Source organism: Cetorhinus maximus, chromosome 17 (genome assembly GCF_964194155.1).
Source record: "Cetorhinus maximus chromosome 17, sCetMax3.hap1.1, whole genome shotgun sequence".
Classification (NCBI taxonomy): Eukaryota; Metazoa; Chordata; class Chondrichthyes; order Lamniformes; family Cetorhinidae; genus Cetorhinus; species Cetorhinus maximus.
In genome coordinates this window covers 70,239,781-70,265,958 of record NC_135895.1, presented here as the reverse complement: position 1 = coordinate 70,265,958, position 26,178 = coordinate 70,239,781, and the positions used below count along the sequence as shown (strand labels likewise).

General features: G+C 45.5%; 1 protein-coding gene across 1 annotated transcript in view; it reads right to left on the bottom strand.

Moving 5' to 3' along the window:
* LOC144692487 (protein Niban 1-like) overlaps window positions 1-26,178 on the bottom strand; it is a 145,740-nt gene that overhangs the window by 53,593 nt on the left and 65,969 nt on the right. Inside the window, exons 4-5 of the mRNA XM_078561407.1 lie at window positions 25,299-25,413; window positions 16,472-16,639 (exon numbers count right to left, since the gene is read on the bottom strand). Coding sequence (XP_078417533.1) covers window positions 16,472-16,639; window positions 25,299-25,413 — 283 coding nt within the window. The remainder of the gene's footprint in view (window positions 1-16,471; window positions 16,640-25,298; window positions 25,414-26,178) is intronic.

Sequence of the window (26,178 nt, the reverse complement as noted above, 5' to 3'; positions counted from 1 at the left end):
CTCTGTGTTGCAGCTTTCTGCAGTCTTTTTCCAGTTAAATAATATGCAGCTCCTCTATTCTTTCTGCCAAAGTGCAAAACCTCACATTTTCCCACATTATATTCCATCTGCCAAGTTTTTGCCCACTCACTTAACCTGTCTATATCCCTCTGTAGACTCTTTATGTCATCCTCACCAGTTGCCTTTCCACCTATTTTTGTGTCATCCGCAAACTTGGCGATAGTACATTCACTTCCCTCATCCAAGTCATTAATATATATTGTAAATAATTGTGACCCCAGCACTGATCCCTGTGGCACTTCACTAGTTACAGGTTGCCATCCTGAAAATGTCCCCCTTATCCCAACTCTTTGTCTCCTATTAGTTAACCAATCCTCTATCTTTGCTAATATACCACCCCCAACACCATGGGCTCTTATTAAGTAGCCTTATGCATGGTACCTTATCAAACGCCTTTTGGAAATCCAAATATATTAAATCCACTGGTCCATAACAGTATTGGCAGGAGTGACCACTGTACAGTCCTTGTGGAGAAGAAGCCCTATATTCACATTGAGGACACCCCCCTGTTGCGCTGCATGGCACTACCACCGTGCTAAATGAGATAGACTCAGAACAGATCTAGCAGCTTAAAACTGAGCAATAGGAGGTACTGTGGGTCATCAGAAGTAGCGGAATTGTATTACACCACAATCTTTAAGCTCGTGCCCAGCATATCCTTCACTTCACTATTACCATAAAGCCAGGTAAGCCAGAGCAACCGTGTAGCAGAGCATGCCAAGAGCAGCAGCAGGCATACCTAAAAATGAGGTGCCATCCTGATAAAACTACAACACAGGACTACATGCATGATAAACAGTGAAAACAACATTCTATTTGCAGAGATATATGATTTCATAATCAGCAGATCATATTAAAACCCTGCTACATCCAGCCAAAAATGATGGTGGACAATTAAACAACTAACAGGGGGAAGGAAGTTCCACAGACATTCCTATCCTCAATGATGGTGCAGCCCAGTGCAGTGTCAGTGTCAGTGCAAAAGACAAGGCTGAAATGTTAACAAACATTTCAACCAGAGGTACCGAGTGGATGATCCATTCTGGCCTGCTTCTGAGGTTCCCACCATCACAGATGTCAGGCTTCAGCCAATTATTGTCCCATCCACCGACTCTCAAACATCAGCAAGTGATGGATGATCATCAATGGTGCTATCAAGTGGCACTTACTTGGCAATAAGCTCCTCACCTATACCTAATTTGGGTTCTGCCGGGACCACTTGGTTCCAGACCTCATTACAGCCTTGGTCCAAACAGAGAAAATAGCTGAATTGCAGAGGTGAATTGAGTGTGACTGCTCTTTACATCAAGGCAGCATTTGACCAAGTGTAGTGTCAAGGAGCCCTTGCAAAATTTAAGTCTATGGAAATTGGGGGGGAAACTCTCCACTGGTTGGAGTCATACCTGGAACAAAGGAAGATGGCTGCAGTTGCTGGAGGCCAACTATCTCAGCATCAGAACTTCGCCGCAGGAGTTCCACAGGGTAGTGTCCTAGATCTTCAGCTACTTCATCAATGATCTTTCCTCCATCATAAGGTCAGAAGTGGGGATATTCACTAATGATTGCATAATGTTCAGCACCATTCGCGGCTCCTCATATACTGAAGCAGTCTGTGCCTGCAGGCAGCAAGTCCTGGACAACATTCAGGCTTGGGCTGATAAATGACGAGGAACATTCGCAGCAAACAAGTGCCAGGCAATGGTCATTTCCAAAAGAGAGAATCTAATTACCTTGCTTTGACATTCAACAGCGTTACCCAACACAAAATCTTCCGCCATCAACATCTTGGGGCTTACCATTGACCAGAAATTTAACTGGACAAGCCACTAAATACTGTCCCTACAAGAGCAGGTCAGAAGCTGGGAATTCAGTGGTGACTGACTTATCTCCTGACTCCCCAAAGCCTGTCCACCATCTACAAGGCACAAGTTAGGCGTGTGATGGAATAGTCTCCATTGCCTGAATGAGTACAGTTCCAATGATACTCAAATGATACCATCCAAGCCAAAGCAGCCCACTTGATCGGCACCTCATCCACCACCTTAAACATTAACTGCATCCACCATGCATGCACCGTGGATGCAGTATGTACCATCCACAAGATGCACAGAAGCAGCTCACCAAGGCTTCTTCAACGCACCTCTCAAGTTCCCCTCCAATTCTCACACTATCCTGACCTGGAATTATATCGCTGTTCCTTTAACATCACTGGGTCAAATTCCCGGCACTCCCTATCAAACAGTGGTGTGGACCTACCTTCATCACAGTTTCATGGTCAGTGAAGGCATTCCTATTCGTAACTTCAAACATGGACTGTGTTTGTATGAAAGCTTCTGGAACTATCTTTTACTTTTACAAGGTGACTAAGGTCGCTGCCAAGCTCAGGTGAACTTTGCAACTTCAATGCAGACTCTCTCAAGTTCCTGGAAGCTCCCAGTTGAATTACGCTGGGTGGGGGGTGGGGGACCGGGGGGGGGGGGGGGGAATCCCCCCCCACCCCTCCACCCCTTGAATGGACATGACCAGACAGGACCCCTCTGTGGAATTCACACCTGCCATTGTTTGAAGTTTACTCCAAACTTAGAATCAATAGGCTTCCAGACTCCACGCCTCCAAGTTTGCAATTTAACATAAGAAAACTTCAGAAAACTAGTTAACCACAAGTGGTGTGAAGGGGCATCATCTATCATCATTGTATCGCAATGGCTTTCAGCTTTAAACCATTGTGTGTGGATAATAATAGTTGATCATAAGACTAAAACTGGCTTCTGATCCCAAAATTCCTTATTATCTGAACACCCAGAGAAACTTGGGCAGTTTGCAAAGCACACAATCACTAAGTATCAGCTGCAGACCAAGGCAGTAACACCACAGCCTTTTTAAACTTGGAGGCTGTTACATCTTATAAAGCCTCCCAGGCCGATTCCTAAATCTCAGACTACCTGAGACAAAATTTGACCACCTTGTATGAAAACTACGAGTGCCAAACTTTGTGGCCTACTGCACATTCATCTTTTTGAGGGAATCTTACAATAATCCTGATATCCAACTCTAGCTATTTGAACTCATCTAAACTACAATTCAAGAGTGAAAAAGACTTCTTTCTTTTCCAAGCCCACAATGACTGTTCTCCTTCAACAAGCCAGACACGTGAACTATGAACTATTCTTTTGTTTACAACTTTTAAAAGTGTCCTATTCTCTTTATCTGTATTTTTTTCTCAAACATGTGTGTGTGTTTGCATGTGAATGCTCAGTGATTAACATAGCGCTTAGACTTTAGGGGTGGATGTATGAATAAATAATCCTCTTTATTCAAACTCATGAAAGTTTGTTGCTGTTATTTAAATTGACCACATGCTGAGAAATGCACACCCCTTCGTCTCCAAAATCCCACAGTGATTGTGGACAGCAAGGGAAAGGGTACAAGGGGTTCAGTTCTCTACCGACCCTGTCCAGAACAGAATTGGGTGTTGCATCTGAAATCTGAACAAACTGAACTAAAACAAACTGAATCTGCCATTAAAAGCACAAATTGGAAACAAAAGGGAAAGTTCAATAGCAGAAATTGTGTCTTTAAAACAAAACAACTACAGCAGGCTTCGTGTATTAACACTAGAAAGTAGAATGACTAGCTTTGATGTGAAATCATTTGTAGAACAGGAGGATTTAACTTGGCATAAGTAACCCTAACAATTGAACAGCTGAAAGCACTAGCTAAGCAGGTGGAACTTAGTTTAAAGCAAAAGGTGAAAAAGCCCGAGGTGCTAAAGGTACTGGCAGAACATCTTTCCCTCACCCCAGAACTGAAACTGGCAGAAGATATAGGGCTGAATTTTACACCTCACGAGCGGGTATGTGCCCAACCCAATCAGGTGTGAAATGATGCGAGATGACAGCGGGCAAGCGTTCCGACGTCATCCCGTGCTCGCGCGATATTTTGGTCGGCGGGTGTGCACTAAAGTCGGAAGTGCGCCTGCCGACAATTAAGCCCATTAACCGCAAAATTGTCTGTCATTTTACATAGCCCGTCCAATCATCCAGTTGGCAGACGGGCAAATCGACCAGGCGGCCTTTGCATTTTTCATCAAACCTCATCCACAGGCGGAGTGAGATTTCCATGGTGAAGTGAAATATAAACAAATTTCTGTGGACAGCATTTTCATTAGCTAAATTTTCAGGTGGCCGATTATGATGCATGGACATTTTTTTCAGCTGTTTCAGGTCTTCAGCTCCTTGAAGCAGCTCTCTGTCTTCGGGGAGCTTTCTGTCAGCGCCCGCATTGACGTCATCGCCCGCCCTCCTCCCACCCCCACCCCGGCAGCGCTGAGCTTTTCAGCTGGCTGGCCATTAATTGGAGAGCCAGTGTAAAATCGCGGTCAGGGGACGATGGCGGTCAGCGGTCCGTTTCCCGGCTGATCCCAGGCCTGCCCACTGAGCTGAAAATTCAGGCCACAGCATCTGAAACAGACCGGGTTACCTGAGGAAAATTCCACCGAGAAGAGTGGAAGCTGGAGTTAGAATTCCAGGCGAAAGAGAGAGGAAAGTAACTTCGGGAGACAGAGAGAGAGAGAGAGAGAGAGAGACAGAGAGAGCGATAGAGAGAGAGTCCCAGGAGAAAGAGAATAGGAGTAAGTCTTCCAACTGGAGAAGCCGGAGAAGGAATTGCAAGCACAAAAGGATAGGGAAATAAGGCAGGTTGAAATAGCTAGGGAGAAATTGTCTTTATCTAGTGGGGAAGCTGCTGGTAATTCAAATAATCCTGGCTGAACAACAAGCTTTAATTTCTTAAAGTATTCCCGATTAATACCCAAATTTGAAGATGACAACATTGAAACCTTCTTCACTTCCTTGGAGAAGCTGGAAGATCAGTTAAAGTGGCCAGCCGAAATTTGGACTCTCCTAATGCAGAATCAGCTAGTAGGGAAAGCCTGCAAGGTTTACTGTTCTTCAAATAGTATCACAAGATCGTTTACATTTATCAGAGACAGCAGATGGGCCATCAGTTTAACAGCTCAACCAAAAGGTGGCACCTCTACAGTTCAGCACCCCTTCAGCATTTCATTGTAAACGGAAGGAAACTGGGAGAGGGAAGGAGCCATCAAAGAAATGAGAAATTACATAATAACACTTCTTTTGGAATGGGATAAGACCATGAGATGCATCAAATACTTCGGGCCAGTTTCATGCAGAGTTGGGCAGACTCTGGAGACCTTTAAAACTGGTGTGTAGAACCCTGATGTGGAAGCCCCACCCCTATTTTTTACAGGTCCCATTTCTGACAGGTCCCATTTTTGCCAGCAGGAAGAAGGGGGTAGGATGTGATTCACACAGGTGGGAAACCTGAACTCAACAGGCCATTTGAACTTAGTGCTGAGTTCAAACAGATCCCATTTTGGCTGTTCCAAGAGCTGTAACCTGCAATCTGGGAATCTCAAATTGATGGGAGTAGGCGTAAACCCTCTTCAATGGTGGATAAGGTCTGTTTATGTGTCATAATCTGAAGCTTTTTAATTACCCTGCTCTTTGAATTTAAAAAAACATCAGGCAGTGTGTCAGTGTGAGTCAAAAAAAATGTCTGCTGGACTGCTTTGAAACACAGGCCATCTCATGTGGGTTAGAAAAAGAAATTGCCATTTGTTTACGCAATTTCAATAGAGTCCATCATTGACATTCTGAAGGGCTATTATAATGTCATTATGAATGCTTGGCTGAGTTTCAAAAGCTACAATTATCTCAACGGGGTTCCTGAGTTCACAGTTGGATTGACAGTTTAAGGAGGCTATTAAAGGATGAGTTCTCTTTGATGCGCCTACTGAACAGAAGTTTGTTTTTAATAAGAGATTGAACACTCGAGGTTTAAAAACTTGGAATAGGTTTCACGAATGGGAGTTTTTTTGCTATGAAGTGTTATGAGTGAGAGCTTTATAAGATTGTTTGAGGTTTTAAAAAAATCTGCATATGGTTCCTGATGTCTGACCATGGTGGATATGAATAGAAAGTAGAATGACTATCTTTGATGTGAAATCATTTGTAGAACAGGAGGATTTAACTTGGCATAAGTAACCCTAACAATTGAACAGCTGAAAGCACTAGTTAAGCAGGTGGAACTTAGTTTAAAGCAAAAGGTGAAAAAGCCCGAGGTGCTAAAGGTACTGGCAGAACATCTTTCCCTCACCCCAGAACTGAAACTGGCAGAAGATATAGGGCTGAATTTTACACCTCACGGGCGGGTATGTGCCCAACCCAATCAGGTGGCAGGAGGTATGAGAGGGTAATGGGGTGGATGGGGGGCATGAATTGACATGGGGGCATGAGAGAGCACGGGGTTAGGTGGGGCTATGTGTTGGCATGGAGGTATCATGGGGAGTATGAGGGAGCATGGGGCAGATGGCTGGCATGGAGGGGCTATGGGGGGGTAGGCATGGGTGTGAGGGTCAGAGGGCCTAACAGCTTCTAAAACAACTGGGACAAGATCTCAGAGAACTGAGGTAGGCCTTCTAACCAGCCTGCCTTGGCATTTGCCTGCCCCCAGTGGTTGCCTACAATTGCTTCCAGGGTCAGTGGGCCCGACTCTATCACCCACCCGGAGTGAAAATGAATGAAGCCACAATGGGACACAGGTAGCCCCTCTCCGCCAGTCATGTTTCCTTAGCAGTTTCTGGAGGAGGTGACTGGAAATCGTAGGTGGAGTAGAAAAATTCTATGACATTTTTAAAGTAGTGTATACCTTCTCAAATAAGTTTCATTCACGTACACATTGGGGAAGTTCTTTTCTTCCCTCGTGAGCAGTTCCTATTGGACAAATGAAGATCAGCAACAACAGACCTGTTATTATTACGTTCAGCCTTTCAGCCACTGGGTGTGTGCAGGACCAAAAAGACAGCAGAGAAATTAACAACAAAATGGTTTTAAATTCCAGTTTTCAAGATTATATTTGCATAAAAGAAAACTCCTGCTACATCTTTCTTTGGTTTGTATTGAAAAGCTGTTTACCGCAAACTGAAATGCTGCCAGGAAATGATGTCAGACAGGATACAGGCTCAGTCTGTCAAACTGGTGGTATGTTAGGCATGAGTAATAGATTATAAATAGCAGCTCAAGTAAGTTTTATGTTGCTTAACAATGTGTGGCTTATTTATCACGCAATAGCTGTTCATTTTAATTATGAAAAATGCTTTATTTCCCTCTTGTGTTGCAGCTTGAAAACCTAATTTCACCACATGCCAAGTAAGTTCCTTTCCTTTTCCTAATTTCCCACATTCCTCCTAACTCAACCCGGATTCCTTCCAAGTTTCTCCAAAGCTCACATGTGCCCTGGCCAGGAAACAGCCCGCGGTTGAGGTGACCTCCTCCTGTTAGCTCTCAGGTGTAGGTGGATAACCTGAGGTAATCCTCCCTCCGGCTTTCCGTCCTTTTCTACGGTTGAATGCCTATCCCCCGATCATCAAGGCACGGACAAGAGTCCAAACTTGATGCATGGAAAATTGGTGATGATAGGGCCACATCCTGGCATATTACATTGTCCACACTGTTCCACAGATCCAATTTTGTGTTCTGGATTCCCTTGTAACACAGGTTTTCAAAATAGATTCCCAGGCCCTGGGGTGTCTCAAGAGGATTTCAAGGGCTCTCAAGGCCTACTTCCATCCATCTATTGAGTGATTTCTGTTTTTCTTGATTTATTAGCTATTTTTTGTTATTTTTCCATATACTGAGAAAAAATGCAATGATAGTACTGTTCTCTTTGGATAGCTGACGCCTTCTGTTAGAAATTTAGACTGATAAGCCCCCAGGTCGGGCAGCAGGATCATCTGACATCTCAGTGGGTGGTCACCCCTGTCCTTTTATGAATCACTCAAGGCCCAGGAAGGGTCTTGTGCCCAGTGTTATAAGCCATGGCCAACAGTGGAACCAGTGAATTTTCAGCGGTGATGGCGAAAGAGCTAAAACCTGGAGGGATAATGGCTGCTTACAGGGGAAGAATCCATCAGGAAGAGGACTTAAGTTCTCCTTAAACAAACATTAAGAAGGCAACAGGAAACCACCTCATGTACTCTTTTCCATAGTTATATTGCTCATGGCAGGCTCTTAGGAGCAACTGAAGAGGAAAGCGCAGAACAGTGAGACGTGGAGAAATGAGCAATGAGATGCCCTTGGGCAGATCACTACTACATTCCCCCAGAAGAGGAGATCCTCTAGGAGCACTTCAATATTTGTGGGAGTGTGTCCATGTTTGAGATGAGGTCCACAGGACTGTCTCCATCTTTTCAGGTGTTTGCAAATGTGATGCAGGAGTGCAGAGGATACAAAACAGGAATTTTAAAAACTACTGCCTCTTGTAGACTGATGAGTATAGTACTTGCATGCTTTGTGTTCCAGTGCAACAAGGCAATATCTATTAATATTACTCATTTCTAAAAGGGGTTGACTGACCTCTATATGTGTATGCTTAAGCTCAGGCATAGATTTTGACTCACTGATGTTCAGTATTACCGACACATTTTCTCCTGAGCCAAGGTACCTATCAGCTCCTTTCAATCGCTGGAAAATAATAGAAGGCCCCTTGAAAAAAAAAAGGGAGGCCATTATGGCAGCTGTGGCCAGTACCAAAAGAAAATAATTTAAGCAACCTTCAAGAGGTGATAGCCCCAAATTTCCTCGGAATTGGCAACACTCTGGTGAGGTCCTAGTGGTGACCCCAGGTTGGGCTATAAATTGTTGGAACTGGTAACACCATGTCTCTGGTCTGAACAGTGGGCCACATGAGTTTCCTGTGAAGCTAGGAGTGCACAGACGTTGTGTCCACTAACCAAAGACCTGGTCTGGTGCTACCTGACAGATTTTCCAGTGATCTTGCCTCTTGGACTGGCAAAATTCTGACATTCAGCTCACTGAAGTAGGTTAATTGGTGCCCTCTGAGGTGATCCAGGCTGAGGCCATGTACCTGAAACATGGCAGAAGATAAAAAGGCTGCCACCTTCCTTTCATTTGACTGATTTCAAAATTGATATTATTAAGCCAGTCCCCTGCCTCTACCCAGATACTGCTTTTGAGAACCACTACCAAATGGGTATTGCAGATGCCTCTGTATTGTCACATGTACTTGGCTATTTCATTCGAACTGGCCAAACTCAGAAACTCCAGTGGAAGGCAGGTTTTGTGGGGCACTGAGTGAGGAAGAGTAGTCAGGTTTTCTGCTCATCTGCTGAGCATAATTCCCACTTTGCCACAGTTAACAGAAGCAGAGCAGGGTAGCGAATATTCACTGACCATATTACTCTGGTCACAAAAATGAATGCTGGTGTTAACTAGCCAACATCCTACTGCATGCTTGAGGCCAGAATAGGGAAAAATGCAGCAAGACATGAGTATCCAATGTGCAGTGTAACAATGGTGATAAGCAGCCCTTTAGTAATTCAAAAGTAAGAAAGAATTAATGGTTCCTTTGTCATCCTCTGGGGAAGGGAAAAAAACGCCTACTCAGGCTGATATTTGTTGCAACTGTGAATGACGCCACTGCAAGCCCATATGAAAATGAATCATTCATTTCAACAAAGATTTTCAAAAGGTACACTTCAGGAATGCAGCTGCGTATCAATGATAAAAGCTAAAATCGTAGCTACTTGACAGTCAACATCCACTGGGTTGAATTTCCACATGAATTCTCCTAATCATCTCCTGCGACTTTGGCAGGAGGTTGGTGCAAACCCTGGTTAAACAGTGTGAATGGGTTTCCACCATTTCCCTGGGATTTCCATGGATCTTCTGCTGAAGGTACAGTGGCCGACAGGGAGAACCCGTGTGGAAATACAACTCCCAATGATTATGACCTAGAGTTTCAAAAGGATGTGTAAATTTTGCCTGCAGGCTTGTTTTTGTCAGGGAATATCTTATTACTCATCATCTTGAAAAGAGGTAGCACTTTAGAAGGCATGGGAAGCAGAAATCAGGAGCAGGATATTCCCTCTGGGTTTCTGAACTCTGTTGTCATGCTGCGATGTGGGTCAGAAGCCTGTACTGTGTGGAAAAAACAGGCACTCAACGTGATTTTCCCCACAACAGCCAATTAATGGCCAGAGGGCAGGCTCACTGTTCAATTAAAGATGGCAGGCGGACGGGCTCTTGAAGTCGGAGGGTTAATCAGAGGCTGCCCTACTTACAGGGAGCAGCAGCAGGCTGCAATAGCAAATAAGTGAGGGAGAAGACACTTCAAAATGGAGGTGTCCTTGCTCCAATGATTTTAAAGTTTAAATTTAAAAATGGCTTTTGTAGCCAGGCCACCACTCTGGTGGGGTAGCCCCTTTAGAGGGTGGCCTGATAATGCTACAGCACCTAGGAGTGCAGGGAGGGCCTCTAGGCCTGCCTGAAACACTGATTCCCCCCCACTCCCCAGTCTACCACAGGGAAGCTGCCTCCATGCACCTAAACTGTTCCCCAGTACCAGTGGGAATCTGGAGGTTGACAGGAAAATTCCAACTGGCCTCCTTTAACTGGCCTTAAGTGGCCCTTAATGAGCCATGCCAGCTACCTGCCGTGAGCAGGTGTGTGGTCCTGCTGCCTCCCCATCCTGGCTCTACAAAAAAATGGCCCAGGGAGTTGGGATACAACAGGGGAGCCGGCCCACCAACTGGTGGGGCTGTTTTCAGCTCCCGCCCACCTCGGGGCCCAGTGCCAGCAGGGCCTTAAAATCAAGTACCAGATGTTTTGTTCATTGCTGCAAACATCTCCTGTGGAAACGTTGCTGAACTGAACTTCTGTTCATGGGCAAGTTGTCAGAAATATTATTTATACACCTGGCAAACTGAGGAAAACAGCATGGGCAGAAGCCTGTACCTTGAGCAGGTGGAAAACCAACAGATTTAACAACAAATGTTTGTGTTTTAAAATCTTCTCCTTCCTCCCTGGCATTGCTTTTAATAAACTCCAAAGATTGTGCTTACTCTGCAGATTCTGTTCCTGCTGTACTAAGCAGTTAACTAAAAGCCATTGCTCATCATTGTAAACAAAAGCTGGTTCATTTGACAATGTTTCCTTTTTACACAAGATATTAAAGTCAGTTTGGATTGGCTAATACAGACTGCATCAGGCCTATTTCAGTGTTAATATAATATCTCTGCCTTAAAGCAGTACAGGTTGTCCACCCAGGAGAAAAATGATCAGTAAAGTTGAATTTAAAAAGTTGAATCTTAAAATGCAGTTCCGGCATGCAAAGGGGAGAACAAGATTTCACGTTGTAACTATCTGTTTAAACTGGAGAACATCATCCTGTATAGTTCTTACGGAAGCTTTCCTTCTTTGTCTGAAAACAAGCAACACAATGTTGAAAAAATATTGTGACAAATATGGCATTACTGACTTCTGCAAGGGGAAAATGACCCTAAAGCTGACAACACAATCCCAATCAAAGGTTGGAAAATTTTGCATTGCATGCTACTCACATCATCAGGTTTTGTCTAGCACTCTTTAAACAAATTTACAATGCCACTCATCATTAAATTTGCAGCTTCACAAATATATTTCTTGATCAGTTGCACCGGAACCTTGTGCTTCTTTGGCATCACTATTATTCAAAGAGCCATTTTGATGTATTTTCTGACATCCTTTACAGGTCACAGTTATCTATAACCTTCTATAATTGTCTCTATGTGTTACATTTCCCACGCTTTACTGTCTCCTCAATCTCAATTATAGATCATTAAATTCACTCACTAAGGGATAATCTGGCAGTGCCACAGCAGGTACAGTCATGACCCAGGTGCAGAAGGCAGACCCTCCTGCTCTGGTGTAGATTTCCCTGGAGTTCACGGCAGCTCACTTGTGCATGCTGAGGGAGGTCATTATTCAGTTAAATTGACAGTAAGGTCAACACAATGTTGTATAAATTGTCCTTGTGACATTTTTATAAAGACAAAGTGCATTGCAATCAAACTGTCGAATTTTTGTGTGAAAAGTATATTGCAATATTAAAAAAAAATACCATCTCACCACAGGTTAAAGTTTTCAACCTGGATCAAATACATCTGTAACAGTGGAAAACCAGCCAGATAGTAACCCAAAGAAATTAAGATAATCCCAAATTCTTTTTCTTCCAAATGTAACCTATATTGAGTTCAAATGGCACAGCCATAGCACAATTATTGTAAGGTGGACACAAATGGGTGGATTTTGGATGGAGAATTCTGGCCACAGGCACAAAGCAGTCTTCCAATCTTTTGTTCACTATTATAAGGACATAAGACATATCGGCAGGAGCCATTTGAAGCTCTGAAGCTGTCCACCATTCATGGCTGATCATCTACCTCAATTCCACATTCCCACACTATTCCCATATCCCTTACTTCCTTTAATACCCCAAAATCTAGTGACCTCTGTTTTGAATATACTCAACAACTAAGCAACCACAGCTCTTTGGGGGTAGAGAACTCCAAAAATTTACAACCCTTTGATGCAGAAATTTCTCCTCATCTTAGTCCTAAATGGCCAACCCCTTATTCTGAGATTGTGATGCCGTGTTCTAGATTCTCCAGCCAGGGAAAAATTATTCAGCACCTATTCTGTCAAGATCCTTAAGAATTTTATGTTTCAATTAGATCACCTCTCATTCCACTAAACTCCAGGATATACAGATCTAGAATACTCAATCTATCCTCACAGGAAAACCCCCTCATTCTAAGGAACCAGCTGGTGAACCTTTGTTGCACTCCCTCTAGAGCAGGTATGTCCCTCCTTAGGTAAGGGAACCAAAATTGCACACACTGCTCCTTACCAATGCGCTATATAATTGTAGTAGGACTTCTTCATCCTTATACTCCAATTCCTTTGTAACAAAAGCTAATATAACATTTGCCTTCCTAATTGCTTGCTGTACCTCCATTTTAACTTTTATAATTCATGTACAAGGGCATCCAGAGCCTTCTTAAGGCGAACATTTCCCAGTTTCTCACCTTTCAAAAAATATAATTCTTTTTTATTTTTCCTATCTAGGTGAATAACTTCACACTTTACCACATTGTATTCTGTCTGCCATGTTTTTGCCCACTCACCCAAACTATCTGTATCTCTCTGCAGCCTCTTTGCCTCCTCCTCACCTCTATTTTCCCACTTAACTTTGTATCATCAGCAAACTTCGACATGCTACACTTAATCCCCTCATCTAAGCCGTGAATATACGTTGTAAATAGCTGAGGTCCAAGTACTGATCCTTGCACTACCCTTTTGGTTACCGCCTGCCAACCCAAAAATGTCCCTTTAATTTCTATCTCTGCTTTCTTTCAATTAACCAATCCCCAATCCATATTAAGTCCTAGTTTTCTGTAATAAGCTTTTGGGTGCACCATTGTGAGTGTTTTTGAAAATTCAAATACACTACATCCACTGTTGCCCCTTATCCATCCTCCTAGTTACATCCTCAAATAATTCTAACATATTTGTCAAACACAATTTCCCTAGAATTCTGAGAGATCAAAACCAATGCACCCATTATCGCTGCAACTACCTCTTTTAAAATCCAAGGATGCAGGTCTTGAGGCCCAGGAGATTTGTCGCTTCTTAGTCCCATTCTCAAGGGCAACTACAGATTGGCAACAAATAGTGGCCTTGCCAGTGATGTCCACATCCCATTAAAGAATAATGAATATGAACCTTATACTGATTACTTTAAGTTCCTCTCTGCTGCTTGCCATGTTAACATGAGAGTAAAAAACATGCAAGTCTTATTCACAAAGCATTTTAAAGCTCACAGGTACCTGTCAATCCATATTCTGCCTCTCTACCTCTGGCTCTCTTTCTTTAAGTCATTTCTTAAAACCTATCCCTTTGACTAAGCTTTTGGTCACCTGTCCTTATGTGGCTTGGTGTCAAATTTTGTTTGACAACACTCCTGTGGAGGACCTATAGGATGTTTTACTACTTTAAAGTGCTATATTAATACAAGTTCTTGTTGTAAACAAGTCTGTCTATGTACAACTTATCTTCTCTGTCTGAGTCTGTCACTTCTTTAAAGCCTCTTGTGTTTCTTTTCTTTTTCATTGGCTACTGGGGAAAGTAGAGCGTACAGGAAGTTAAAGTGACTGACAGCTCATATTCCATCACTGCCAACATGATCTATCAGCAATCATTTTTCATATTATTCAAAGATTCTATCCTATAAGCAGCCTTTTACTGCTTAGCATACGTAGGACAGCCCCAAATCTGGCGCTGAGTTGGCTGGTGTTGACTGGGACAGCAGCTGAGTAAGCCCACATTTGGCCTCAACTATCTTGAGCTCACAAAGAACAAAGATAAATTCAGCCTGGCTCTCCAGTTCATTGACACCCACTGGAAAATACATGTATGTGGATGGCTGATAGCTACAGGATTAGACTTAGCTGTAGTATCCCCTTGGTACAATTGCCTGCCCCCATTCACTACCTAATCTGACATGTGAAGAATGGCCACTAGACCCACCGAATAGTAGTTCAGCATGAGTCATTTGTTCTTCCATGAGGAGTTGAAGTCAATGCCCATTGCAGCATGTAGAGTGTCCCTGGTGGCACATTTTTATTATTGTTTGAGCTTTAGGACCACTTGGGAAAATAAACTAATGTCTCTTGTCAGTGATGTTATTTGTGTCAGCACAGTCAGCTAGAAACCTCTAATCGCAAACTCAGGGAAAAATTATACCACATGACTCTTACATCAGACCAACTCACTGGCAAAAATAAATCAGAGTAACGGGATTGAAAATAGTTCCAATTTTTGAAAATGAAAATGCTAGAAATACACAGCAGAAAACAATTTTTTTCCCAATCCCTAGTTTCAGAATCTCTTCAGAATACATTGGGACTGCGTTCTGAGACAGTGGCTCTTTTCTATCAGAGGTGTACATATGAGATAGTTTCACCTGGATCATAGTGCAAAAAAGGTTTCATTTCCCAGTCACTTCTCTGCCCATGATGTATTTGCAGCAATTGCTGTTATCAGATTTGATGGGCTGGATTTTCATCCTTGAGCCGGATAGCGGGAGTTGGGAAAATTCCCAGCTCAACCCGCCCACCTAGGAAGAAAGAGCCAGGAAAGATGGGGTTTTCATTTTGTGTGTGTGTGCGTGTGGTGGGTGGTGCAGGCTGCTGTTGGGCCAGCCAACCCAGGAAAGAGTTTGGAGGCAGCCAAAGAGGCTGGTGGGTGCCGGGGCAGGGCTGTTTAAAAGGCCCACCTTGGCACTGTGGGACTTCATCCCAGTTATAATGAAAAAACGCAAGGCTCTCTAGCCCTCACCCCTCACATACTCCCCATGTCCCATCCCTGTGACCTCATACCCCCCACTCACCTCCATGGCCCCTCATGCCCCCATGTCAAGATATGCCTTCCACCTATCCCCAATAGGCCCTCATACCCCCCATACCAAGGAATGCACCCCACTCACCATCCATGGCCCTTCATGTCCCCCATGCAAGGCTATGCCCTCAACCACTTCTATGGCCCCTCATGTCCCACCATGCCAAGTTATCGCACTTTCAGGCTCATTCACGCCACTTACGCCATATAGAACCAGTGAATCTCATAGTGACAATAGGATGTGTAGAAAAAAACAGCTCTAAAAAGTCATTCATTGATAACCCAACACTTTCTTTAAAAAACTCCTTTTTAGTACAGGCCAATAACAGTGTCAATCATCCAGACCCTTTAAGGTTTCAATAGCTGAAACTACAAGCACTTGAAACCTCCTTCTCTTGTGTAAATAAACATTGTACAATTGACAGAAGCTATCAGATAGCCAGAGTGCAAGCAATATGTTCTCTGGGGCTCAGGTTTTCAGCATTCTAATGGATACCTGGGCTCTGAGCCAAGAATGCATAATGAGGCTCATGAAAATTCAGACAAATATATCTGTACCTGATTGCTTTTGGCTTTAGAATCATATAGCATAGAAGGTGACAATTCAGCTGCAATCTACTTGTTTTTGACTGGCATAGGATGGAAATTCTCTCCTCAAAGGGGAACATCTCCGTAGGTGGAGAAGCATTTTCAAAGTAGGCACAGCTTCCCTTCCCCTTTCAATTAAAATAACATTTTAAGTTTCACTTTCCAGTCAAAGAAATGAGTTTTGATGACCTCATCATAGCCTCACTGACATTTAATATTTACATGTGATAGCCATTGGAAAGTCATGCCATTTTCCTCATTAAAATACCTTGACAGAAGTTTACCTTTGATCGCCAATAGAGAAAATCAACAAAATGCATAATGTCCAATTTGTCATTAACCAACATTTGGAGTTTGTTTTGAAATACTATAAAACCTACTAAAACGTTTCTTTTCTGGAGTGTACCAAGCCTATTGATTTTCACTGATAGCAGGATTATGATGCTCAGAAGATTACAAGAATGTCTTGATCCATAGTAGATTTTAGTTCATGTCATCAAACTTACCATAATTGAGGTGCCGGATACAGTCATTAAGGACAGCCCCAAATTCCTGCTGCGCCTCTTCATTCTCAAAACAGAAGTAACAATGCTTTCGGTAAGGGTGCCACAGGTACACTGGGTATTGGGTGTGGTTAATGAGAAAGCTCTGATTACTGTCTTTCCCATTGGTTGCTGAGAAATAAACACAGAATGGATGTTATGAGGAGAGGAAGAGTAAATATAATGACCATTTATTAATCACCTATAACAGTAACTTATGTCCAATATAACCTTTAATTACTTCTTGTAGCGTGCAGAGCTTGGGCCCTTTAAACATTTTAATATGGCCACACACGCCAGTAACTTAAAGGGGTCAACTTGTGCATGGACTGCATGGAAACCTTCAGGTTCCTGCATGACCACGCAGCTGCGCAGCTTACAGGGAACATTGCTTATAACCCCATTTACACATCTGGGGTCTGCTTTAGATAGTTCACTCCCATGTGAACTTTATGGTTCTTACCTTTGTGAGTTCACCTGCACCCAATATCTAATAATACAATAGTGTAACCTGCGATGTAACAATAGGACCCCTTTGTGATCTGAACTGGATATTGTGTCTATCATACGCCCACATGTCGATGTCTTCAATCTTTGAATGGCAGATTAATAACTATTTTCTAAGACATGGGTATAGATTTTCAACTTGCCATCTAAGCCTTAAACTGGCATCACCAATCAACCCTGCATGATAGAATCCACTCAATTTTCCTTAACTTTTGAACCGTTCCTCATGAATTAAAAAAAAGATTTGCATTAATAAAGTGCTTTTCACGATCACCAAGGGCAGAGTTTTCCATTTTGTTGGGGGGGGTAGAGGGAGAGGGTGCGGGCGCGGACCTTGTCGGCGCCCGCGATCAGGTCCACGCCGCCATTTCACACGGGCTGATTAAGGCTCACCCAGCGTATTTGCCGACTCCCATGGATAGTGGGAGTGTGCGGGTGGCGGCAGCGGGCGTGCACAGACCGCCGGGTCCAATGGTGGCCTGGCAGTCTGCTTAAAAGAAAGCCTGGCAGCTTCCTGTAGGCTGATAACAATGGCCAATTCGAGGGTGCACCACAGGGGGTCAGCTAAGCAGGCCAGGCTGGGTGGGCAAGCAGATAGTGCCTATGCTTATATCAGCCTGAGTGGTTCATGAGGAGATGAGTTCTCCCCCGCACCATGTGTTGCTCTTAGTCGCACATGACTAGAATGGGGGGCAACCTGCAGGAGATGCAGCTAGGCGCATACTCAGAAATCCAACACATGTCCTGTTCATGGTGATGAGAAGGTGGAAGGGGAGCCTCAAGGTGTCATGGCCAAGAGCCTCTGCTGCCCTCGATGCTGCACGTAGTTGCGCTTCCTTGCTATGGGAGCAAAGACTGTGTGGTTCCTAAAGTGATGTATGCAACATGTGTCCAAGGTGGCCATTGGGGGGGTTGGAGCAGGTGTGTGACTGATCAACAGTAACGGAGAGGGGAGGCACTGGGGGCCTGATATGGGCCACTGTGGTTGGGGTGCAGCGTGTGCATGCAGAGTCCATGTGAAAATTGCCGTAATTCCGCAATGAGTGGTCTTCCCTCTTTCTCAGGAGAACAATGCTTATAATGCGTCGGAGCATTCGAGAGCTGGAGGTGGCCAGGCTCACCTCCTGATGTTAAGCCACTTCAAGCAGGAGGCCCTTGAGCTTGAGAGGTGCCATGCACCCAGGTCAACTGGTGTCGGTGAGGCTGGGGTGGAATGGCCAGGTATTTGAGGCCAACAGTGAGATCTGCAATGTCCTCCCAACATCCATAGCACTGATGATTGTTTAATTTGTTATTGTTGCAACATTGCTCGGTCACAGAATGATAGAGTCAGAGGCGTGGAGCACAGAAAAGGCCCTTCGGCCCATCGAGGGTGCGCGGGTCAATTATGTACCTAACTATTCTAATCCCATTTCCCAGCAATACGTCCATAGCCTTGTATGCCATGGCATCACAACTGCACATCCAAATACTTATTACATGTTAGGAGGATTTCTGCGTCTACCACCCTTTCGGGCAGTGCGTTCCACATTCCCAACACACACTGTGTGCAAAAGTTGCTCATCACATCCCCTGTAAACCTCCTGCCCCTTACCTTAAACCTATGCCACCTGGTTACTGATCCCTCCACCAAGGGGAAAAGTTCCTTTCTGTCAACCCTATCTTTGCCCCTCATAAGTTTACACACCTCAATCATGTCACCCTTCAATCCCCTCTGCTCCAGGGGAAATAACACCAGTCTATGCTATCCCTCCTCATAAGTCAAACTCTCCAGGCCAGCCAACATCCTGGTAAACGACCTCTGCATTCTCTCTACTCCAATCACATCCCTCCTGTGAGGCGCATTTCAGAACTGCACACTGAACTATAGCTGTGGCCTAGGCAGTGTTTTCTGCACTTGGAACATTACCTCCCTGCTCCTATATTCTATGCCTCGGCTAATAAAGGCAAGTATGGCATTTGCCTTCTTAAACACCTTATGTACCTGTCCCGCTACCTTAAGGGGCCTGTCGACATACACAGCAAGGTCCCTCTGATCCTCGTTACTTCCCATGGTCCTACCATTCATTGTGTATTCCCGTGCCTTGTTTGTCCTGCCCAAGTGCATGACCTCACACTTATCCACATTATATTCCATTTGGCATTCATCAGCCCATCTGATCAGCCTATCTATATCCGCCTGTAATGTAAGTCTATCCTCCTCACTATGTGCCACCCCACCAGTGTTCGTGTCCATTGGTTCTGGAAGGTTGAGTGCATAAAGAGCCAAGGGGAAAAGGGATGAAGTGTGTCACTGTGTGCACGCTAACTGATCCACTGTCCTTGTTGTTCATTTCAGCATCATCAGAGCATAGCTGGCAGGAGGAACTGAGATGCCCCCTCTCACACCTGAGGGCCCTCAAGTGTCACACTATTCCTGCGAGGCAGGCACCAGCGCAGATACTAGCACCTCGGTGGGCATTGGAACATCAGCTAATATCCCGGGGCACAGTGGAGAGGGGAATTCATATTCGCTGGAGGAGCTGGCAGAGACAGAGAGTGCTGAGGGCACCAGCAGTCGGAGGACTGCAGGGAACCAGACATATGCTCAGTCAGAGCGTGATGATGTGCCTTTGGAGTTGTCCATGATGCAGCAGCTACAGGAAATGCGGCCGGGTGTGCAGGAGCGTCTGGGAGTGATACATGAGACTGTGCTTCGCTTGGTGTCCGTGGTGGAGGGGTCCACGCGGAGCAATGAACCTCATGGCTGAGCATCATGCTTCCTCCATAGAGAGAGTGGCGACTCTCGTGGACAGGGGCTTCCAGTAGAACAATCAGGTTCTCCTGGGGATACACTCGGACCTGCAAGCCCTCACAGCGCCAGTGGCCACAGCTGGTCATTGCCAATGTGGGAGATGATGTGGGCTTCAAGCTTCCCAGCTCGGTGCCCACCCATCCATGGTGAGCAGAGAGGTCTGAGGCGACCTCACGTCAGCAGCTGCCTGTCGTATCTGCGGGCTCCTCTGACGGCGCTCCGGATGAGAGCACCAGCTACCCCACCCCTCTCCCAGTGACCACTTCATCGGGTGAGGCTGCGACAACTGGGGAGGTGCCAGCTGTGGAACTGACACGGGGCCAGCACAGGCTCCATGGGCCAGGGGACGACCGCCAAGGCCATCGGGGCCAACAGGACAGCAGAGTCAGCAGGCTGTCTCAGATGCCACTCCCAGTGATGGGGCAGCACCAAGACATAGCACCCGTAAACAAAAGCATAAGGCACCTTAGGCACATCATGGGTTTATCACTGGTGCTTTTGTGTTGGCCCAAGATTAGGTCCTTATAATTTATTTTTTGCTTGTTTACAGCATTGTTTTGCAATTGGGAGAACATCAGAAGTTAAAATTAAAAATCAGATGTGTAACCATGGCTGAGGGTGGTTCGTTTGTGCTGCATGTGTATGTTTAAGAGAAATGTCATGAGTGTTTGTTTGGACATTCAAGTTTATGTACAAGGCCCTTAGTTCCCGCTGATGACCTGGCAGATTTTGCACTTAGGTGTCGAGTATGGAAGCGCCAGGCAAGGCTGGTCCTGCTGATCCATTTGTGTTGAGCTAGCTGAAGGTTCGCTGGATTGAAGTCTCCTGGGTGTCCCTGCCTCCTTGGTGTAGTCCCGGGTCAGCGTCTAGCCCGTCAGCATTCCCCTGTGCTTCCACATCCTCAGAATCAGTGTCATTGTGTGCAGCCGCAGACACTGCGTCAACGTCTTCATCGTCCACTGTGTCCCCCCTTTCCAGCGCAAGATTGTGCAGAGCGCAGCATGCAACCACTATCACCGAGACACGATCTAGGGGGTACTGAGCGGTCCAGGCATCGGAAGCGCATCTTAAGACCAATGGCTCTCTCCACCACAGCCCTTGTGGAGGTGTGGCTCATATTGTAGCACTGCTCAGCTTCTGATATTGGATGGCCGAGAGGTGTCATGAGCCACCTTCTGAGGGGATAGCCCTCGTCACCCAGCAGCCAACCATCCAGCCGGGCTGGAGCACTGAAGAGCCCCTGGGGGTGTCTGAGGATGTAGGTGTCGTGGGAGCTGCCTGGGTACCTTGCACAGACTTGTAGAATCAGCATCCTGTGGTCACACACTATCTGCACGTTCATGGAGTGGAAGCCCTTCCTGTTGACGAAGGCACCGGGCTCACCTGCTGGCGCCTTGATGGCCACATGTGTACAGTCTATAGCACCCTGGACATGGGGGAAGCCAGGAATTGGCACAAAGCCTCTGGCTCGCTGTGTCTGGCTTGCCTGGTCCCAACGGAAGTGGATGAAGGTCAATGCCCGTCTGAACAGAACGTCTGTGACCTGCTCGACAGAAGTGTGGACAGCTGATTGGGAGATGCCACAAAGATCACTCACTGAGCCCTGGAAGGAGCCAGAGGCATAGAAGTTGAGGGCAACTGTGATCTTCAGAGCCATTGGCATGGGGTGCCCACCCACACAGTTAGGAGAGATCTCAGGGCCAATCATCTGACAGATATCCCTTGACAGTCGGAACCTCCTTCGGCACTGCACCTCAGACATATTGAGGTAGCTGCTTCGCCACCTGTATACCCTGTCAGCAGGATAATGGTGTCTTCTGTGGCCCCTTCCACCTTGGACTACCTCTTGGCCCTGCACCCCTTGTGCCTGTGCCTGTCCTCCCAAAGGTGGCTCCCATGGAGGCTGAATATGCACTCCAGGCCTCCTCCCCCTTCTAGCCCTCCCTTTCTCCTCAGAGGAGCAGCCTCCAGTGGACATGTCAGATCCCATAGCCAGGCTAAGGGGAGGCCTCCAGAAAGCTGCAGGCCTGCTAAAGATTCCTGACTGCAGAGTGCTGACCTGAAGGTTCAAAGTACACAAAAAGCAGCTGGTATGCAATCAGAACTACTGCAGATCACACAGTTTAAAATACTTTCTCCAATAATACTCCAGAAAACAGACTGACGACCCCACTGAGAGCCCTCTTATCTCGCCCGTGGATGAGGTTCATAGAAAAGTCTCTTAACTGCCTGCCCATTGCACCCGTGCGCCGACCCGAAGATCACATAGGTGCCTAAAAATCACCGTCGATTGACGAACAAAGGGCCTTAACTAGCCTGTTAATTAATGGCGGGCGCACGTCGAACTTCATCGTGCACCTGCCCAGCGAAATATCGCGATGGTGTGCGGTGACGTCAGGATGCTCGTTCAACGTCACCGTGCATCATTTTACTCGCAGATGTGCGGGGCTCGGCCCCCCCGAACGTCAAACTGAAAATTCTGCCCCAGATATCTCAAAACACATTACGACCAATGAAGTACTTTTAAAATGTAGTCACTGCAGTAATGCAGGAAACGTGGCAGCCAATCAGTGGACAGCAAGCTCCGACAAACAGCTATGTGATAATGACCAGATAATCTGTTATTTTTGTGATGTTGATTGAATATCGACTAAGTCACCAGGGATAACTTCCCTGCTCTTCTTTGAAATAGTGCCACGGGATCTTGTGCCACGGGATCTTTTGCATCCAACTGAGATAGATGGGGCCTCTCATCTGAAAGACAGCACCTCTGACAGTGCAGCACTCCCTCAGTACTGCACTGGGATGTCAGCTTTGATTTTTGTGCTGAAACCCTGGAGTGGGATTTGAACCCAGAAGCTGGTGAATCAGACATGAGAGTGCTACCAACGGAGTGATGGCTGACACTAATTAAACTAATAAGCCATGCTGACCTGCTCTGGGTTAATGGACTGACCATTACTACTTTAGATGAGTTTAAAATTGAAATAGACCAATGCTTACAGAGGTTTGTTCAGCATTCGGCTTACAATAAATTGCCAAGGTCTCTCTAGCCTTCTGGGCAGACCATCCTGACTTTTCAGTTCTGTCCATTTACCCCTTGACTGTACTGAAAGCTGGGGACTGTACCTCTGACTCTTCTGATCAATGATTGGTCAGTGTACCTGTCAATTAAACTAGCTACCTCCCACAGTCCTCCTCAGACATCCCCAACAAGAGAGAATTCTCAGCTGGCTATCTTGTGCTCAACATAAGGGGCAGGATTTGTGGGTCATCGGGCGGGCGGGCGGGCCTGGTGGCAGCCAGGAACTGGCCCGCTGCCCTCAATCGGCCTCCGGCCGCAAGTTCACGCTGGCTGGCCAATTAACAGCCAGCCAGCATGAAACATGCGCTGAAAGGCTCAGCGCTGCCAGGGTGGAGGCAGGAGGAGAGCAAGTGCTGAAGTCTGCGCTTGCACGGAGGAGTGCGCAATGAAAGCTCCCTGCAGGCCAAGAGCTGCCGCAGGGAGCTGAAGAATTTTAAAAACAAAAATAAAGATTTTAAAATCCCGAAAAAAATTTCCACCATAGGACTCACTCACCTGAACATATAGATTATAAAAATTCTGTCAGAACACTTTTGGTTTTTTTTTTTTAATTAATCTCGGAAATCTCACCCTGCCCGTGGATGAGGCCTCCTCAAAAATCCGAAGGCCGTTCTGACTAATTCGCCCGCCCGCCAACCATGAGGTTGGACGGGCAGCGAAAAATCGCTCTTAATTAATACTTCAATGGCCTTAATAGGCCTCTTCATTGTCGGCTGGTGAGGTGCTGACTCTCGCGCACACCCGCTGACCGAAATATCGTGCAAGTGCGCAAAGACGTCGGGACACTCGCTTGACGTCATCACGCGCTATTTTACGTCTGATTGGGTTGGGCATGCGCCCGCCCGTGGGACATAAAATTCTACCCAAGGTGTGACAATCTGATGAGAGTCTGAGATGTGCCAATGAATTATTTGTTGACCTTTGACAAATTTTAAAGTCACGCAAGCTCACTTTAACTTGAATCACATGCTTAAACATGAATCATTTCTATACCCTTTTGATGAAAAAATAATCAAAAATCCCAAAAAGTGACATCTTTATATCACAGGATTGTAATATGCTAAAGTCCCAGTACTACAGAATCTGCCTATTCAAGGTGGGCCCCGCAGCATCAGCCAATGCGGTGCGCATCTTCATCATTGGAAAATGCTCATTCAGGCCAACAAGTAGAAAACTTTGGGAAGAATTTTACTCCCATCGGCGGTGGGGGGGCGGGGTGTGCAGGAGTAGATGCGTGCAGTCGCGCCTCCAATCGGCACCCCCGATTGAGGGCGCGCCACCATTTTACATGGGCGGGCCAATTAAGGCCCACCCAGTGTGACGTCCGCCAGGAAGTGCTATGTGCTCCCTGTGTGGGCTGTGGGGAGGGGATTCCTTCAGCCAAGAGTGCGCTCTCTCGCACATGCGCATGAAACAGCACACTCATGTCCCTGAAGCTAAGTGCTGCCTCAGGGAGATCGGCTCCAAATGTAAAAATGGTAAAGGTACAAAAACAAAATTTCCCTGACATGTCCCTTCGTGTGACACTGTCACATGAGTTGGGATATGTCCATCACTTTAAATCAAACATTGATTAAATTTTTCAAAACCCTCATGAAACCTCATCCCGCCCATGGATGAGGTTTCATGCTTTTTCTGAAGCCCGCCAGGGCTCCCGGCCTGCCCATCCAACCTTAAGGTTGGACAGGCAGGTCCATTAATGAGGTTAATGACTTTGTCAATGGCCTCAATAGGCCCCCTGCTCGCCGACCTAAAGATCCTGCCCCATATTGTCTACACTGGTCTGTACAGCTCAGATGATGTCTATATTTACCACAGGAGAAATGGGTGGGGGGAGGGCAGTGTAAGGAAAGGGTAGAAATCAGCCAAGATTTCTAACTTAGGGAAACCAAGGGACAATTGTAACTTTCTGACCACTACCTTGTCTGAGATCAGCTAATCCAAAATGGGGACCAAACCTTGGGGCCCTTCTGGTCCATTTTCCTCTGTCCCACATTAAGCAGAGCATTTCCAATGGAATTGTGAGAAGCCCTTTCCTCTGTATTTTTTGGAATGGCCTGGCACCCTGTGAAAAGTCATTCTCCAGCTTACTGATACTGCCAAATTATATTGCTGAGTGGAATAATTCTACTTCTTGTCCCTAGCCCCCCAATCCAAATCTACTGATTGCTTTCAGTTCCCTCTTTCCAAATACAGATTTTAGAATTTCAACTATGTCAAATCTATTAGTCTTTATTTTATTGAAAAGTTACCAAAGTTTCTGCCACTTGAAAACATGAACACTGTTGATGCTTGTGTGATGTGCTTGTTTCCTCCAGGATGACATGAACCTAGGTTTGATTTATGCTGAAACAACTGCAGAAGTCAAAATGCCACCAAAATGTCGACAATTCAGTACCACTCACCACTTGGGTCAGGGAAATATTTGTCCACCAATAAGGCATATTCAATCATGGATGTAAGCAATCTGTAACCAGTTGGAATCAGTTTACATTTTGGATCCCCTCCTTTCTGATAGGCCTACAGGTATAGACAACATAGAAAGAGCAATCAGTGCCCATGGCAACTCTATAATGTTCTTTTAAAAATTTGTATTAAGGCAATTGTTTACATACACAGACCTTTTCTATGTTCCATAGCAAGATACTTTGATAATTATTGAAGGGATGACAAACTCCATTATTGTTGTAATTGTCTTTACATTTTTATTAAAATAAATGATCATTATCCCGGGCAAGGTAAATTTGGAGATTAGGTCAATATGGAGGTCAATATAAACTTTCAGACTGGATGCCACCAGAAGACAGATGGCCCAAACCGCTTTCAGGTTCAGGCCTGTAATGTTCTTTGCTTCAAGCTGCAGGTTCCAAACTGGCACCATGCTGCATCTCTCCGCGCTGTTCCGGAACCAGTCAGCAGGTAAGGCCAGTTTAGGGAGTGGGGTGGGGAAAAAGAGTGGATGCTGGGCAAAAGCGAGAATGGACTGGCACCAGGCCAGTAGATAATCTCTGGATCTCACAAAATCTTATTATACAACACTTACATTTTGGGAGGGGTGTCCAGCGGTTCCCTTATGGGTCAATAGTTTGGCTTCTCAACACCTGGATAAAGTGGGACTGCATGTTTCATGCATGCTTTGCCCATTTTGCCTTGAAAGCCATAATCAGAGTGCCGCAACAAATGAAGGACCCCAATTTCAATATTTCAATAGCCTCTTGCCTGGTTCGGGTGGGAGCATCCACCTTAGGACTCTCTGAAAAATGATTTACGTGGGCAAATAAGGTA